Here is an 18,204-nt window from a genome sequence, read left to right on the forward strand (position 1 = left end):
TCGCAAAAAAATCTATATACATAAATTTGTAGCATGATAATAGAAACAATAATTCCTTATTCATATAATTATATGGTAACAATTAAACTTAACAAGAAGATGAAAGATATAAATTCGAGACTTCGCAAAAGAAAAGAAAAAGAACAGCGAGGATTGTACTATAAATACCTATATTCGTAAAAATATTGTGTTATACAACTTTTTTTCCTTTATATAATATATACATATGTAATATTTCTTCCTTTCGCGCGATTTTTAATGGCCGATACAAAATCCAGCGATTTATATTTCACTATTACATCATTTGCTACATTAACGAAACACAATTCGCTCGAAATTTATAAGCATGCCATATTTCTGTAAAAAAAGAATCATGAGTTCGAGACGACAATCAAGAAATCTTGCATTTATTTAATGTACATGTACATGTTTATAAAAATTATCTACTTTATTACCTAATCTATATTATCTAATTACATTAGTTCAAAACAACTATTTCCATTAACTATATCTATAACAGTCGTTTATATATGTATCTTAACAACTTTGCGTATAAAAATGGAAAAGATGATTTTTTTTTGCTTTTTACGAAGTCTAGAGCTGGGCTTAATTTCTGAGCTGTCGTCTCAAACGCGTCTGAGAGAATGAAAAATGGTTCGAGAAAAAGTCTTCGAGAGATAAGAGAACAAAAAGGATAAAAGAACTATAGAATGGAAGAAAAAACAAAACACCATCACGATCCGCCAATCAAGTTACTTTTTCTTTCTCTCTAAGCAAGGACCTTTATTGAAAATATATATAAATATAGTCTATCACTCTATTATAAGAAACTATGTGTAGTTATATATATACACATATATATATATATATATATATATATATATTGAAAGTAAAGGTTCTTACCTATAGAAAAACCTAATCAATTTATTAAAAAAAAAAAAGTTGAAACAGAAAAAGGAATAGGAAGAACTAGGAGAAATATATTTTTTAAATGTAAGGCCGACAATGTGACGTCGACTTCGTTTCTATTTGTAGTACATAAATGTGGCTGAATAGCCAACCTCAGTCATAAAAACACATTAAATTGGTATTATTTGGCACGATCGAGAGAACTCACAGGTCGGATACACGTGCAAGTAAAAAATACGACGAAGCAAGGATTTATTTAAGCGAGAGAAGGCTTCCGTCTCCGCCGAGAACGGAATTTTTGCGAGGTACATCGTCGAGTTTCCTTTCCGAGTTGATCTTATGGTCTAATGCTATCAGCGAAGAACCGTTTTTGAATAGCAAAGAATCAAATACGAGAAGTCGGGTTAAAAATAATACTCGCGCTTGGGGTCATTCATTAAAAAAAAAAAAAAAAAATCAGCACTTTCCATTTATAATTTGTCATATTGACCGTACAAGAAAAATCTTTGCATAATTTTTCTTTACAGGAAAGTTTCATCATTAATTTCATTATCCTTCGAGTCTTTCACGAGATAAAGGACATGAAGCGAAGTTCGAAGTATAAAAAAATATAGAAGTGTACAGATTGTATGTCAGGATTCGGTGTAAATAGATGCATTTTCATACTGCAATTGAAAAAACCCAATGAGAAATATTTTCGCCAAAACCCTTTGACTTCTCGCACCTTTGCAAATAACGATTATTGAAAATCGAAAAAATTGGCTATAACGCCAGTACATCTTAAATTAATTAACTATAAGCTTATTTCAGCTTTCAACCTACAACGTCAAACTACTATGTACAAGTGGCTGAACTGCAGCAAATCAACTCTAATTCTATGTAACTATTTTGCACGCAAATTTGATGGTATATGAAAACATTTTGGCATACACTAAAGTGTCGAGGTTGCACTTTTAAGAGTCCTAAACGACATTTCCAAATTAACTAAATGTGATCAGTATTCAATATTCGCGATGTTAACGCGAAATACAAAATGGTCTATAAAAAGTACAAAAGAGTGTCTCTTTTAATTATTTTTATCTGTAGAAGTCTCTCTCGCGGTACTAGATAATCCAATCTACATGTTCCTTCCGATCGCCGTCGGGAAACTACTGTGTGTGGTCGCCCGTGTTCCGAACTGCATTACTACGTTGCGTATATTACTACTTTTGTATGTGTATACTTATAAATATATATATAAATATATATATAAATATATATATATATATAAATATATATATATATATATATATAAAACTTGGGTAGTGATTATAAAATATCCTCGTGTCGTTCAATTAATAATAGTTTCTATTTAGTTCAACTGTATTCGTTTGCGTGTCATGTGTGTCTCGCGTATACGCACGCGTGGTAGTGTGTATGTGTCATTAAAATGTTAGTATGTCCGATTCCTGACCTATCACAGGTCTTTCGTCGCTTCTTTCTTTATCCCTATCTGTGCAATGTCGCTATATCTCACCGTTTCTCTAGCTTGGCTGAGTTTTCTCTCTGACGCCATTGTTATTCTATTTATAATTTGAATTTGGACTACGTGCGAACGAAGCTGCGCGTTTATTACACGTGTCCACGTGACGCGACTGTTGTACAATGTGTTAAGTATGAAAAGCGTTTGTGTATATGTATGTGTGTGTTAGTGTATGTGTGTAAGTGCAGGTATGTGTTTTTCTCGAAAGGTTCTCACTTTCGCGTTCATCTTCATCCTTCTATCGTAAAAAATATGTATACAAACGAATACTGTTACCTATAAATGTAATGAACACATTATGTTGTTTCTTCTTTTTCTTAATTTCTTATATCTGTATAGCAATATAAAAAATCTTCTTTCGAAGACACTATGCTTCCCTCGACTCGCGTCTTCAATTGATCACTCGCATGTCAATCGTTTGTACAACATACACAATTATGCATATTACATTTGCGTGTGGGCTACGTATTTATGGGAAGTATTAATATATTAGTATAATCATATATATGTACGTATTCACGTGCATGATTATGTATGGCATACGCTGTTGTGTACATGTGTGTGTGTGTGTTGTGTGTGCGGCATGGGTACGTGGTATGTGTATCATAATCGTTGCTTTATATCTTTATAGCATCTCTTCTCTTTTGTATAAATCGTGCAAAGGCTAACATCGTGCATTATAGCCATCTTGATTTAAGAAGTATGTATAACCGCGGCGCGCGATGCTACAGTAAACTAAAGCCGATAACAATGATACTCTACAAGAGTAAATATTACAATATAATAATGATAATAATATTGATAACTGTTATATATGTATATTCACTCGCCGTTAGAGCATCGGTACTCATTGTTATTTTTTCTGCGAATATATATGTAATATATATGTATACAAATATATTGAATCCGTGTATGCCTAAATGTATGGAAATCTATATGTATACGTGCATATGAAAACTTATGTGATAAAAAAACAATTTCTTATTTCCGTGAGATACGGAAAGTATCTAATATCCTATTTCTACTAAATGAAATGATTAATTAATTAAAAACGTGCCAGAGATATCTACAGGCGTTATTTAAATAAAATTTCTATGTGAGATCGAGCCGTGTTATAAAAAAAAAAGGTCTATCGATCCCACGTTACGCCTGTTTCTCACCGAAAAAAATAAAACAGATAAAAAAACCAACAATATTTTACGACAAATCTTATTCATTTTATTGCACCCAATAGAAAACGCGATGTTAACTGTGCAGTCGAGTCTCGTTATGAGGTATAATATGGTGAAAGAGGAAACTGAATTTCGGGTGCAAAACTGAAAAATAGGCACGAAACATGTAGGCGAAAGAGTCTCTGATCAAGAAGATGACTCGATTCAGTCGATGACACTATAAGGTGCAAAAACGATACACAAAAAATATGATAAACACTTATTTCTAATCAGAATAAGTGTTCTAATGAAAATTACAATTATCCTAAGTGGCCTGTTCACCTGTCACTTTAGACGCAGAGCGAGCTGTTTGTATCTCATTTTGCTGAGCAAATAGATGACAATAAAAGAATTAGTTTTTCTTTTATCGTTTCTTTAATTGTTACCATTATTCGATATTTAGCCATTTTTTCCAATTATATCGAGAGAATGATAACGAAGCAAAGTGAATATGCCACACATGAATACTCAATACGCGCATAGAACTATTTCTAGCTGCTTGGCTAACTCATTATCTCGCGCCTCTATGTGCTGCATCTAACTAACTAGGCTGTGCCTGAAAGCCCGGCCACATAATGTTTAGCATAAATTGCTAAAAGAAATTTGAACGGGGAGACGTGTTTTCGAGGTCGCGACTGTCGCCCAAGAGACCGTCTCTTCCCGCGGGAATTGAATCGCGTGCAAGAAAGCGATTTAAAAAAATATCAGCTCGCGCTCTTAAATCGGACATTATATCCGTAGAGTAGGCTCAGATAGAGAACGCTACTTAGAATGCGATAGATACCTGAGATCCAAACTTTGAATGGTAGAGAAGTCTGTCTTCTGCCTGGAGAAATTTATCTCCATTGCTGAAGAAAATACTTCTTGTATCCTTGCTGACGACTCATTAATTTCGAATTGAATTTTCAACAAATCGTGCCAACAATTTTGCTAAGTTATAGATTCACGGATCGTACAATCGGGGATAATCGGACAATTGTATAAATATCTCGTGAAACAAATACGCCCGAGGTCTCACGTGATCGAATGATCGAGAGCGAAGAGCAATTCGCGAGCAGTCTCGACCATACGAACACGACTTTTTTTTGCTTATTCAAGTTTTGGAAAAGAAGCGGTGACTGCCGACAATCGAAGCCCGCACGTTTCTCACTTTTCTCCTTTTTTTTAACTCTCCTATATATGTATAAAATGCATGCAAAGAGCAGTTAGAACCGGTCCGCGTCTGAAGCGCGCCCTAAGACCGACGAACCGGTTGGGAACCGGTAGTCAGGTTGTTGGGCAATATCGTGATAAGGCTCCTCCTCCTCCGACTGCTCGAGCGATCCGCTTTATCTGTGCAACGAAAATTAAAATACGTTCGCTGATGACTCGTCGACGTGCAACAGGTCGCGCGAGAGAGTCGACAAAAGGCGGAAAGCGAATCGCTGAATAAACGCGATGTTAAATATAAGATATCGAAAAGAATATCTTCGATCAAGCCAGTCGGAACGGGCCAGGAGAGTATATTTTTTTTATCAAGCAAACGAGCTTTCGACTTTCCTATGACTTATGTTTTATTATCGTTATCCTGACAGCAACTAATCTTTTTTTGTCGATAATTGTATCAATTTTTGTATTAACGCGTCACTTTGCGTGCTTCGTTGTCGGCAATACGATTTTGTCATCGTAATGAAAAATATGTATGATCCGCACAATAAAGTACAGTCCCCTCCTTTTTACATACCGCTTTACGATTTTAAGACCTGCCGGCAAATTCTGGATTCTATTTAATATATTTCTAATATCGCGTCGCGAGGAATTTAATGCATCGTGATTTGAAATTTTTTTCTTTTTCGCTCAAGTTCTATTTTCATGTTATAGAGTACCATACGTTTCTGTAGTAACCGGTTTTTCTTAGCTACTTCTCTATTATAAGCCTTCTGTAGCCTTATGAGTTCTATAACATGTGCCCTCCCGTACTTCAGAATGTCCACCTTCGCCGCCTTCGGGTTGCTCTCAACTGCCGGAATATTTTTTCTTAAATCGTCGTAAACCTTCCTCAGGTCAGCCCGCCGTTGCCGCTCTAGACAGTTGTGGTTACGTCTCTTGGTTTCCTCGGTTTCATCCTCGGATTCATTTTGGTTCTGCTGAATGTTATTCCGATGTCTGACTGTTCGATTACTCTTAACGCGGCTACGTTTCGGAGTAGGTCTGTTAACTTGATCATCCTCTGCGTCTCTCTTTCGTTTTCCGTAATTCCGGCCTGGTGGTCTACCACGAGGTCGGCGGCAAATGTAGGTGTCATTTGTTTTCGTAACTGCAGCTTTACCGTGCTGAGTCCGCGCGGAGTTGAAACATGTCGCCTGGTACTCGACCGACTCTTCTCCGACGTCGATCTCTTCCTCATCTGCAACAAAATCGACAGATTCGTCTGTTAAATCACCGGTACGAGTGGTGTTACGTCGCGTATTGAACGATATACATCGCGAAAAATAGCATAAACACGTAAATGTCACGTTCGCGTGGTGCAGTAAACAACTTAATAGCATTATGCATAATGCTATTACTACTGAAATTCTTACAACGCAGTGGATATATCTCTCCATCACAAAATGCAACATTATTCAAAAATTTCTGTAAAAAAGAGATTGGCACCTAATCGATTTCCACAAAGCGCGTTATGCATTATGAAAATGGTTTACAGATTGTAGGGATAAATGAAAACATCACATAATGGATATATGATATAATATAATCAAGTGGTTCTTTTTCGTACCCGAAATCATAGGCGGATAAGTACGATAATACTCAAAATTCCTATTCGCGATCGGATAAGTGCTATAAGTCGCGAAATTATGGTGGAATTAATATCATAGTTCGGAATGTACGAAAATTGTAGCAGTTGTACAACGAATTAATAATTGAAAAATATAAATAAAGATAATCTAAATTAGAAATAATAATACATATGTTTGTAATTCAAAATTTACTTACAATATAAGTGTGTTTCAGTGTTTGAAGTTATACTTTAGAAAAAAATTAAGGAAAATTATATTTACTGCATATTCTGTTACATGAGGAATTTCATATTACATCTCTTTTCAGGAAAAAAAAACAAAAGTATAGAATATTAGAAAAAAATCCTTTTAAAGAAAAAATCAAAGTTACTGATATTGCAATAATTTAGAAACAAAAGATATTTGAGTGCCTTTGACAGAGCGAATCTTTTCGAGACCATGTGGCCAAGGAGGGCGTTCTGGATGGACATACGAAACCGTGGGCGTTTCTGCAAACTATGCCATTAGCGGCGCCTGGCACAATCGATGGAAATCCGGTTGATCCGGATTCCTCTCGTAAGGATGCAACTGCGAAATCTCTCGACAAGGGCACTTCCGTAATGTGATTCGACGATGTCGCATTCGGCATTCACATGCACGCGTGCGAAAGATCGCCTCTCTCTCTCTCTCTCCCCCCCTCTCTCCTGTCTCTTTCCCACCTTCCCCCCTCTCTCTCTTTCCCAGCTCTAACCCGTTCGCGTCTCTGAATTGTTGTAGTATAATTCCATCGCAACGATTATTTCGCATCCGCCGAGCAGTTTATCTTATCTTTATTGAGTCAATTCTCTCGTTCGGTATTCGAGGTGATTCATACGTAATAAAGCGCAATAGGCCGTTATTAACTTATTATGTACTCAATGTTTCTGTGTGCTTCCCGAGTCGCGATTGCCGCGCGTCGAAAACTCTCTCAATTCGTTTCTACGATCGCGTAAAATCCGAATTCGGCTAATCTCTCGCAGAGACGTTTCTTCTTTCCAATCCAAAATTTACCAACGAGGAAAAATCTGACGCATGCTTCATAATTTTTGTCGGCTAATGAACTCGTCGAGAAACCTCTTCGTGCCAAGTCTCATCGGTAATTTTATGCCACGGTCATGTGTCCTTTGTAAGCCGCAAGACTGTCATGCACACGCAAGGACGTCACGCAGCTTAGTGCGCCTCTCGTGTTTATGGCGTAATAATAAGAGTTTGACAGATTTTACAACATTTACCGGCCTTCAAAATACCTATTATACTAATTATAAATACATTGAAATAGACGTTTAATTATATTAAATTGTTTATCATTTTTCCTAACTTAAGAATCAATGTTTGCCGTTGTTATCAAAGTACGCGCCACGAGCAATTGCATTCGCGTGAATACCGAGCATCGCGGGAATATACACGTTAAATTGTGCCATTCAAAGAAGAGTTCAATCAGCGCTGTTCATTTAAAGCTGCGATCTTCCAGCGTGCATGCCCTTTTTGGCATCGCTCCATAGGTGCCGTAACATTTCAGTCCCGAGGCTCATAAACGAGGACAAGCGGAAGGAGACACTCGAGGCACGAGGAAGAAAAGCAAGATATGTCTGTCAACCTCGCACGCGCACCTATATGCACGTGCACGAAAGCGGCCTCGCGTCGGGACTCGGAACGCTTCCACGTGCCTGATGCATTCAGACATATGAATCTCGCCGAATCTGGCGTGGGGCCAGCCGGGCCAGGGCGTCGTCGCGGCCTCGCAATGAAAAAGGCGCGAAACGTCTAAAATAGCGACGCAAGTTGGTAGGCGAGGCTTTGATTTACTCGCGTGCGCCTCTATCCTGGCGCTACGACTATTCAGCCCCTCTCCGTAATAAGGCTTCAACCAATAAGCATTTATTTAACCACTTAAAGAAGTTACTTAAGAAATAAATACTTGATAACAATTGAAAGACAGTGATCACTATTGTAAATATAATTACTTTTAAAAATATCGCCGCTTTTTAAGTATTATACTTAATCGCGCAATTAAATTACTAACTACGCTTCTTTTCGCGTATTATGATGTAGTCTTCTATCTTTTCAAAACTCTCATTAAATCAAATAAAACATTCTTTTTCCCTTTCTCTTTCTCTTTCCCTTTTCACAGTCACTGACATTATATGAATATCTCGACTGAGGGAGTGCCTCAAATTTTTCACGATGTTCCGCGATGTCCGCGACATATTTAATTAGCACAATGACGCGTGTGTGCGCGCGTCTATGTGCATGTGTGAAGCAAGCGAGGAGAGCGAATAGAAGCTCGAGCAAGAGCGTGACTCGTGTGTGACGAGAACGCGGAAGTAAGCCGACGTGCAATTGAGCGTTAGAATATATGCTAATAATCGCACGACAACTCTAGGCGCAGCAGAATTGATTTGTATTGGTGTCCGCGTCGATGTGCAAACGTGCCCGTATGTGCGTCGTGACGCACGCACGCGGTAAGACGTCGTGAATGCGCGATTACAGAGCGTGCGCGTCCGTTCGCCCCTGCCGGAACCGCGGAATGACGATCTGACGCCGGTTACGTTGTTCGTAACGACTAATTCATTAATCGGTAATCACCGACTGGCTCTTCTTCGTGATAAAAGTACTAATTATGGATCTCCGGAGGATGTGTGATAAATAACTGAGAGCTGGAGCAAATGTTAGCTCGTTAAGTCGTTTCCTCTCGAGGCGATCTACGAGGCAAAGATCGCTATGTGATACCTAAAACGTGACGATGATTCTTTCCACAAATTGGAAACAATCTATATCACCGTCTCGCTTGTATATATAGCATAACGTAAGTACAATTGCAACGTTACATAGAAAATTAGCATCGTTTTATTAAAAGATACGCACGACAAGGCACTGCGCACTGCGCGTTCGAGAGATCCACCTGACTTTGCTAAGCAGTCCACCTCTCTGCGTCTCATGCTCCCTATCAGACCCCGTTCCCTCTCTCTTTCTCTCCCTCCTCCCCATCTCGACTGTTTTACGAATATCGATATCTTGAATTCATATGTCACGCGCGCTGCTGCGAGGAGGCCGCAGAAGTGGTCGGCGGTATCCGTCGTCGTCGTCGTCGCGAATGTCGCGATGTAAGCGTGTCAGTGCAGCGTGCACCACGACAGCGGGAGGAGGAGAGACCGGGGGACGGCGGATCAAGTACTCCGCGAGGCGGCGGCAGGAAGGGGGGAAGGCGACGATCGACGGTAGAGAGGGGCAACGTCAATTCGCGGCAGCACGTGCAGCCGCGTAAGAACGACCTTGGGGGTCAGTGCTCTCCGCGTAAGCAGGCCATAGTACGTCGACGCGAATCGATCGCCTCTCCTCTCCTCTCTCTCTTTCTCTCTCTCTCTCCCTCCCCCTCTCTCTCTCTCTCTCTCACTCTCATTGAGACAGCCGACGCGACGTCGATCGAAGAGGCCAGGGGAACGGGGATGAGGGATAGGGAGACGGGACAAGCAGGAGGATGCGAGGACACGCGACGAGGGGGAGGATTCTTCCGCGCCGTATCGAACGCGACGCCTCTGCTTAGTTAGGGGAACGCTTGGGCGTGGATCCGGGGTGAGAGTACTCCTGCGCTTCGGTTTTCCAGGTAGTACCCCCCTCTTGCCCGCACTCCTCTCGGCTCCGTCTCTCGGCTCCGTCTCTCGGATGCTGACGCTTCCCCCCTCCCGCAAAAACGGCGAGCGAGCGCGAAATACGCGGACGAATAGATGCGGCGAGATAACGTGATATTTAGAACGTTGTCCGACTATTCAAAGAATATCTCGTATAAATTACTTTATACGATGGTCAACATAACCAAGAAAAAGAATTTATGTTAATTGACGAAAGAGAAAATTCTTTAATAGAAATTTTGATTTATTTTTATTCGTTTCTATTCCATTTTCTGTAGATTATTTTAAAATAGCGTTTATCTTAATTCTACTCGAGCTGTCGAGCAAAATTTATGTACACATTAAGAATTGTCTAGACCTACGAGGATAATTATGGACGTACGTTTTTTAAAGATTGCAGATAATAGATAGTGCACGCGATAAAACTAGTTCAAGGGAACGTATGTACACTATTTTCTTAATTACGATGAGATTAACCTATCAACCCAATTTAAAGCGCCATATCTTTATGAAGAATTAAAGACCGATCAGTTGAAAAGGATAGAAAGAGAACTCAAATATAGGTACTTTGATAAAAGGAAGAAGCTAATCTAATCAGAATGACGCATAGCAATTAAGGGTTGAGTAGCATGGTGTAAGCTACATCAATAGGACTCGAAAACGATAGATGATGCCCGAGTTTCGTGTTTCGTGCGATAAATATGTAAGTCCCCTGATACGAGACGACCCGTCTGCGATAACACCGACCGATAGCGGAAGATATATCGGATCTTCATGACCTACGCGAACTCCCTTCAAGCGGCTTTCATGTACTTGCACATAAAACTTCCACGGATCGTTGTCATTCACGGATTATCACTTTCTCCGGCGCCACATACAACACTTTGAGATCTAGGCGAGGTCCAGAGGAGATGTTCGTCTAGCGATGATCCACTTCTATCTGACCCGAGTGAACTCTCATTTCTATCTAGCTTATATTGCCGTTTTCTTCGCGTTATCAAATTTCTCGCGCTTCCGTATCTCGCGGATTAATATTTCTCATTTTCTAACCGAGCTCCGGGTTTCGATAGTATTTTATGATTCAATAACTGCAATAATATCAATTATAAAATAAAAAATAATCAAGCAAAAATGTAGGTTTTTTTTAGATTGAGCAGGATCGTAAAATTTTCCAACTTCTCTTTTTGACTTTACAGCGAAGGAAAGACCTTAAAATTTTCCGCAAAATCGCGATTATCTTGGAATTCAAGCAAGGTACGAACGTCAGAAAGCTGTTTGTACTTTAAAGTAGTCTCGAATGACGATCCTTTTCCTCGTGCCACATATGCGAACGTGATGGCACGTTTCTCTTCCTGGTCAGCCGTATATAAGACGAAGCCATAAATCTCTTCATGCCTGATTGTGAGCCTCGTGATGTCTTGTAACCGACAAGCTTCCAATCCAGTTACGAAAGTGAACATCGCGAAGGGATTCGAATGCCTGAATTAATTGATTCGGTGTGCCCCGTTGATGCCGAAATAAGGAGAATGATAATAAGGAATACGTAGACAATATCTTGCAGAGGATAACGAATGCGGATAACCGCGCGTGAACGTACGTACGTGCACCCACCCACGTCACGTCGCGCGTTATCTGCGAATCGAGTCGCCGGGTCGCGACGTGTCACTGCGTGAGTAACAACAAGTACGTCGAAAAAAAGAAGTCGCACGCGGTGTTCCTGCTATCCGTTGGACTCGCCGTTCTGCCCGTTCGCACGCGAATACGGTCGCGGACGATGATACCATAGAACGGAGGGGATAAATATCTTCACGAGATACAAGCGGCTCACATGGCGTCTAGAGGGAATAGTGGCGGAGTCGACGTCCGTTCCGGTGACCAGACGTAATCGGAGCACTCCCACACACGCCAATAGCCGGCCATAACGATGCATTAACAAGGAGCATCGGGATAATTCCTTCCCGTTCGCTCGCGAGAAAGTGCGGCCGAATGAATCATTCTGTGCCTTCCACATGCGAAAGTAGGCGTCACGAGTATCACGTCGGAACGTTAGAACGCGAATTGCTTTGAAATGCGACTCTAGTCTCTCGTAATCGTCGATACGATCGTCATGCTTTTGTAAAATAACAATGTACGGCGGGACAATACGAAAAATTTCCGTAAAAATCTTGCAAAATTTGTTGTTGACGAAAAGTCGCGACGAGTGATTCATCGATAAGTTTAGATGATTTTTCGCAAAACATTTCGCAGCATTGAGCCTAACGCATTCAGGTGGCACCAGAAAAAAGACGGAGGAATGCATCATCTCACTCGCACGAATCACTTACGGAAAATGTCAATTTATTCTCTCTCTCTCGCTGCCGTTTCACCTCTCTTTCTCTTTCTCTCTCCTCTTCATCTACCTGTGCCTCCTCTTACTCTCTCCCTTTTCTTCTCTCCTCTTAGCATTCCTTCCCCGTACCGTTCCACCGCATTATCGTTTCGAGAATAGACGAGCGACTGACATACCGTCTCGGACGAGAAATGCAATAAGAACGAGAGGAAGACGAAACGGCCAGCCGATCGAAAGGTAAAGGGAGGATTGTTAATTATATTACTCATTCGATGGCAATGCTCGCATTTCATCCAATTAATGAGCAGTATAATTAACAATCGGTGACGATAAACTGGACTTGCCATCAGAATACATTCATTTGATTTCATAATACAATTAAAAAACATAATACAATTAAAAATTGCATATTTGATTTTGTTAATATTTTCTACAATGTTTTCTCGAGCTCCAGAAAATAAAAAACGCAGAGAATAAAAATTTCATTCAAATTACTAAAATAATTTTGTAAATTAAGTGCAACCCCTGTTATATAGTCAAATTACTAGACTAATTGAAACAGAGTTAATTAAATCGAATTATATTTAAAAATGAGTACTTTTTTCGTTCATTGCAAATTTTTCTGCTTTCTCAAAATAGTTATTAAGGCGGAAAAAAACAGGAGATGAGGGATCGATTGCTTGACCAAAAAAGTAGTCAAAACGTTGTCGACGACACTGGATCGGCATTCCCAAATCAGATTTTGCCGGGCTGACATTTTGGGCGTTCGACTCGGTCTCTTAATTGCCGGTGCAAGAGTCAAGGCGTCCTGGTTAGTCGACCAGACGATTCGTCTTTTTATCTCCCCCTCTTTCTCTCTTTATCTCCTCTTCTCCTTCATTCGCACGGCGATAACCGGAAACGATATTGTGCAAAACTGAAATGCGTCGCGTTTATGCGGGAATAACGATAAATCTGTTCGACTGAAAATGATAATTACGGTGTTATCTAAGCCTTTCGAATAACATTTAAATAACTTACACGCGATGGATTTAAAATTATAATGACGCCCGCTGCGCGTAGGGGTATTACTTTAAGCAATGCAAAGCAGGTATTAGCTCGTATCGCGATTCTAAACTTAGCCCATACAGGCATAGACATGATATTCTCGCGTGCAATGGCGAAGTTTAACGCTTTCTTCAATTATCCACGCAGAAATTGGCGACGATGCCAAACTCGAGGAAATCAGCTTTGCGATATTGAATCTTTCGCAAAATATTTTTTGCGCGATTAATATGACGTGCAACGATGACTTTTAAACGGAGATCCCAGTGTACCGTTTTATTATTCCGGAAGAATTCCACTCCCATTAGAAAGTCTTAGAAGCGACTTCAGTGGGCGCTCTTGCTACGGCACTTATCTGCAGTCTCTCCCACGCGGCTGCAGTTAATGAATGAATGGATTGCGTCATCTTACGGAGATGCGCTTTTACGTACAGCCCCTGCACAAAAATAGGCACCCACTTGTTCTCCCGAGGGAAAGGCGTAATTGTAGCTAGTGGGAGGAGGAAATGAAGGAAAAGAGGAAGAGGAAGACGGTGAAAGTGAGAAAGCAATGCGCTTTTTTGCACTTTATAAATCAGAAAAAAAAAACAGAAAAATTAGTGATAGTATTATTTAAAGTTTAAGAAAACTATAAAAATATCTAAAATTCTTAAATAAGATGTTAAAAAATAAGAATAGTAACGATGGTGATAACGGGCAAGGTTTGACAGACAGAAAGGGAGAATGAAAGAATAGTTGGTTTCTAGGTTTCCGCTCAGATAGAATATTTAACTAATACCTTCGCAAGATGCCAAACCCGTCTACGTGCAGAACCGATACGCAAAATTGTTTTGCAATAACCAGAAGGCGCGTTACGTTCGCGGTGAAACTGCATTTCAATGATATTAGAATACAACCCACGTCAACCGCCCGTATTATATACGTATTTTAATAATGGACTGCCTGACATTTTCCTCACTTTCGTGCGATAGCTTTCGTAACGCAACGTTAGTCAGGATAAATTCAGTACCGCCGTGTAATTATTCTATGCCTATTAACGTTCCGATTTTTATTTGCCGATCAATTGGTGACTTTACGAGTTCTGCTATTTTTCATAAACAGAAGAATGTTAGAATATATAAATTCTAAGCGCTATATATTCGAAGTAAAGATAATACCAAGAATGTCACAAGGTATCAAAATGTTGATCAGTGACATTTATCAACATTTTTGCGAGAGGCACAAAGCAATAAAAAGAGAGAGAGAGAGAGAGAGAGAGAGGAGACAAAGTATGAAGTCTAGTCGCGGCCGTGGATTTAAAAGCTGCAAATAGAGGGAGACCAGATTTCTCGACAACAGTTTTGTAATCGCATATAAATTTCAACGAAGACGCGGAAAAGCCGCGCGTTTCACCTGTTTCTCCGAAATCGAAATTGACTTTCAGACGTGCATAGCAGCACGCGCATGACCGCCGTCTGTATTTGCGAAACGCGCGAATCCTGATTCCGATGCAACGCGCGCAAGTAACGAGCGTTCCAACGCGCGACTTTCCTGGAAGCTTTAAGCGAGGAATTTGCATGAGGAACTGAACCCACAGTGCAGTCTATGCCATCGATGGAAAAAGAACCTGAGTGGGATTGCGTGCGAATACCACGAAAGGTAGCTTCAAACATAAGACGAGTCGTCGACTTCCTTGAAATGCGACGGCGTGCAAATTAAACGCGGGTGAAGTTGATCAAGGCGTGTGAGAGAAATTGCCGCCGACGCACATAAGTGGATTAAAAGTGTCGCGAGCTTCTTGTGAATTATTTAAGTACCGGGCATTAATACTTCGCTGCATGTAGAAGAACTTTACTCATTTGTAATTCTAATGTCAAATTATTTCGAGTTCGCTCATTAATTTATTTATACGACTTTTAATAATTCATACTTCCTTTTTTGTAATTTTTATCTCTGGCGATTATTTTTATAAGAGTGAGATTTTTATGTACGATTTTTTAATCGCTCGCGCTAATTTTTAAAAGCAACTTCCTAAGTGTTCAGGAGCGGCGAAAAGTCGAGTCCGCCGCTGAAAACTGATCCGTCGGTCGACGTTAATCACGAGATTCCGAGATGCGATCCTGATACGGCAAGCAAAATGCATTCGTTTTTTGTCGGTTGCTCAGCCATCCCGGTCCTCACCTGGTGATTAATCTTGCAAGACGCGAGATCGAGTGGTCGGCTCGAGTTCGTGGAATTTCATGATCGTTCAACCGGGAATTTCCTGGCTCCCACTACGCTCTGTCGGCTCTACAGAGCCGACGGTGGTGGCGATATATCCCGGATCGCTGTCGTTGTTCATCGCACATATCGTCGCGTTCGCGAGGCCTTGATGATTAGCGGCGCCTAAGCTTGGCGCCAACAAACGTCGTCGCAATTCGCGCGATTTACACACGAGGAAAATTTACAGAAAAATGATTACTCACGCAAGGAATTGAATGATTACGTTCTGAAGTGTTTACACTCGAATTCGACTCTTCACTCACTTTAACGTCGGATAATATTTAACAATGGTCGCTAACTGACGTAATCGTTAAAGCCATATCTAAAATATTTAACAAATAAATGTGAAAGGTTACTATGTCGCAAAGAGTACAAAAGAACGTCATCCATAATATCGGGAATTATCAGTTCCGTGCGGGAAGCTATTACGGACAATTGACCGATTGTGAATGAAACACGCTCGTTTCCCTGACGTACGCCGGGATTCAGTTCTCAGCGATGAATCATCCCGTTACGGGTCGATGCAATGAATCATGTGACAAGGCAGATCAGCTTTTCCGAGGAAAATCCGCGCGTCAATTTTTAGTTCACCGTTCTCTACTTGAAGTATTTCCAACTTTGTAATGCTAGTACGTAGAACGTGCTCGCCAATGTTTCTTCAAGGAAACGCGACTGAAAGATCAACGCGATGCGGTTAGACTAAATTCCAATAAGCATTTCTACAACTGTAATTTTTATTATTACAGACACTGTTCCGTATTTTTTTTTATAGACGAAAATAGCGCTGATATGAGCAGTGCACTTAAGAAAATCAATAAATTTCGATTTCCTCAAATAATATTTGTTTATAAAAATCGTGATTGCTATATCTATATATTTATTGTTTCATCAAAGATTATTATTGAGATATTTATTCGATAGAATTATTTAAATCAAGCAACTGTGCAAAAAGCAGATGCCGCGAGGGCTACGTGCTCCGCGTGATACGTCGTTGACTATCCCCCGTCACACGGTCCACAACTGCGGCGCGAATGGCAAAAAGGCTTAACCGCATTCCGGCGACCATTTAAACCACCGCTGCGGGGTCCCACGCCTGACCGCAAACGGCGATCGACGGAGCGGACCGGTAGACCGGCAGACCGGCGAACCGGCCGGCCGGCCGGCCGGCTATCGGTTGACGTCACTTGGTGCCGCGCGACCTTCGAGTTCCCGCGCGATCGGAGGCGCATGCTCCATCAATCCTCTCGGTTGTGCGAATGGAAGATCACGCCCGAAGAAACTGTCGGCGCGAACAAACGCGTCGTTCGGAGCGCCGTTATATTGATAGAACGCGCCGAAGTATGATTGACAGATGTACGTACCGAGCAAATATCGAGTTGCTTTAATTTGATTTCTTAATTACATTAAAATGATATAAATATAATTATATAATAAATTTATTTAAATCCGATGTTTGTACAGCAGATTGAGCGATTACTCGTTTGGAGCTTTCCACTGAGTGGAACGAGCGCGCGTAAGTCAGATAAGACGGGGCTACTTATCCTTTCATCGAGATATATGCGTATGTATTTTCGCTTAAGAATGTCTCCGTTAAATTGCTCACTTAATATACGCTGTAGTCGCGCAGAAATGTTCATTAGATTTTCGATGGAGGAATGTACATTAATTATGTACATTCTCAATTAAGATACTGGAAATGAACGTAGAAATCCGCGCAGAAATTCGTGGCGATTTAATATCTTAACTGCAAGACGCGTCGCACGAAGATGAGATAAAAGTATTCGCCTTGAAATTCAGATAATGAATCCGTTAGTCCTTACTCGGTGCAACGCGACGAAAAGAACGCTCAAACACGTGATGCGATCACGAAGACCGTTCATGAATACAAAAAAACGACCATACGGAGTCAGTTTATCTGCGACGGATGTCGGTCGCTTCCAATCTTCTCTCTGTAAAAGAGTAACCTACTGCGAAAAAAAGTAATCAATGTGACCCTCTCCCGGATGAATAGGAGACGAGAAGACCAGAGCCAGTGCAGAGGTCCACAAAGATATGAAAAAAATAGCGTTGCTTCATCGATCTTCCAAAAAAAGAAAGACAAGGTCAGTCGGTGGCAATCACGGATTACGTAAAAATCGAAAGTCGATTGTTTGCGCGTGGACTATCTCACTGAGTGGCCGGGTTTTTCGCGTTAAACAGTTAATCGGATTCCGATAAGGGACTCGAAGGAATAAATCGATCCATTCCTGACGGGATAGGTTGTGACGATTACGCGCGCGGGACGAAAGAATCGGTTCTCACGACGAGCACGCACACGCACCCAATGCCGCAATGTCGAGAAATTTACGAGCACGATTATGTCTTATGTCTTCATAAATCGGTACACGAGCGGCACGAGTATCCGCCCGATGTACATCGCGCGCTAAATGCGGCCATGATTCTTGGCCCGTGATAACGACAAACGCGAGTTTCGTCATGAAAGCTGATTAAAAAAAAAAGAAAGAAAGAATCGGATGACCGCATTT

At 40.8% G+C, this 18,204-nt stretch overlaps 1 protein-coding gene across 1 annotated transcript in view; it reads right to left on the reverse strand.

Annotated features, from left to right (window-relative positions):
* Positions 1-1,789: 1,789 nt before the first annotated feature.
* Positions 1,790-18,204, reverse strand: part of Myc (bHLH transcription factor Myc) — a 28,817-nt gene continuing 12,402 nt past the window's right edge. The window contains exon 3 of the mRNA XM_071795992.1: positions 1,790-6,028. Within this exon, the coding sequence (XP_071652093.1) occupies positions 5,442-6,028 (587 nt within the window). The 3' untranslated portion in view covers positions 1,790-5,441. The remainder of the gene's footprint in view (positions 6,029-18,204) is intronic.

This window comes from Temnothorax longispinosus, chromosome 12 (assembly GCF_030848805.1).
Source record: "Temnothorax longispinosus isolate EJ_2023e chromosome 12, Tlon_JGU_v1, whole genome shotgun sequence".
Lineage (NCBI taxonomy): Eukaryota > Metazoa > Arthropoda > Insecta > Hymenoptera > Formicidae > Temnothorax > Temnothorax longispinosus.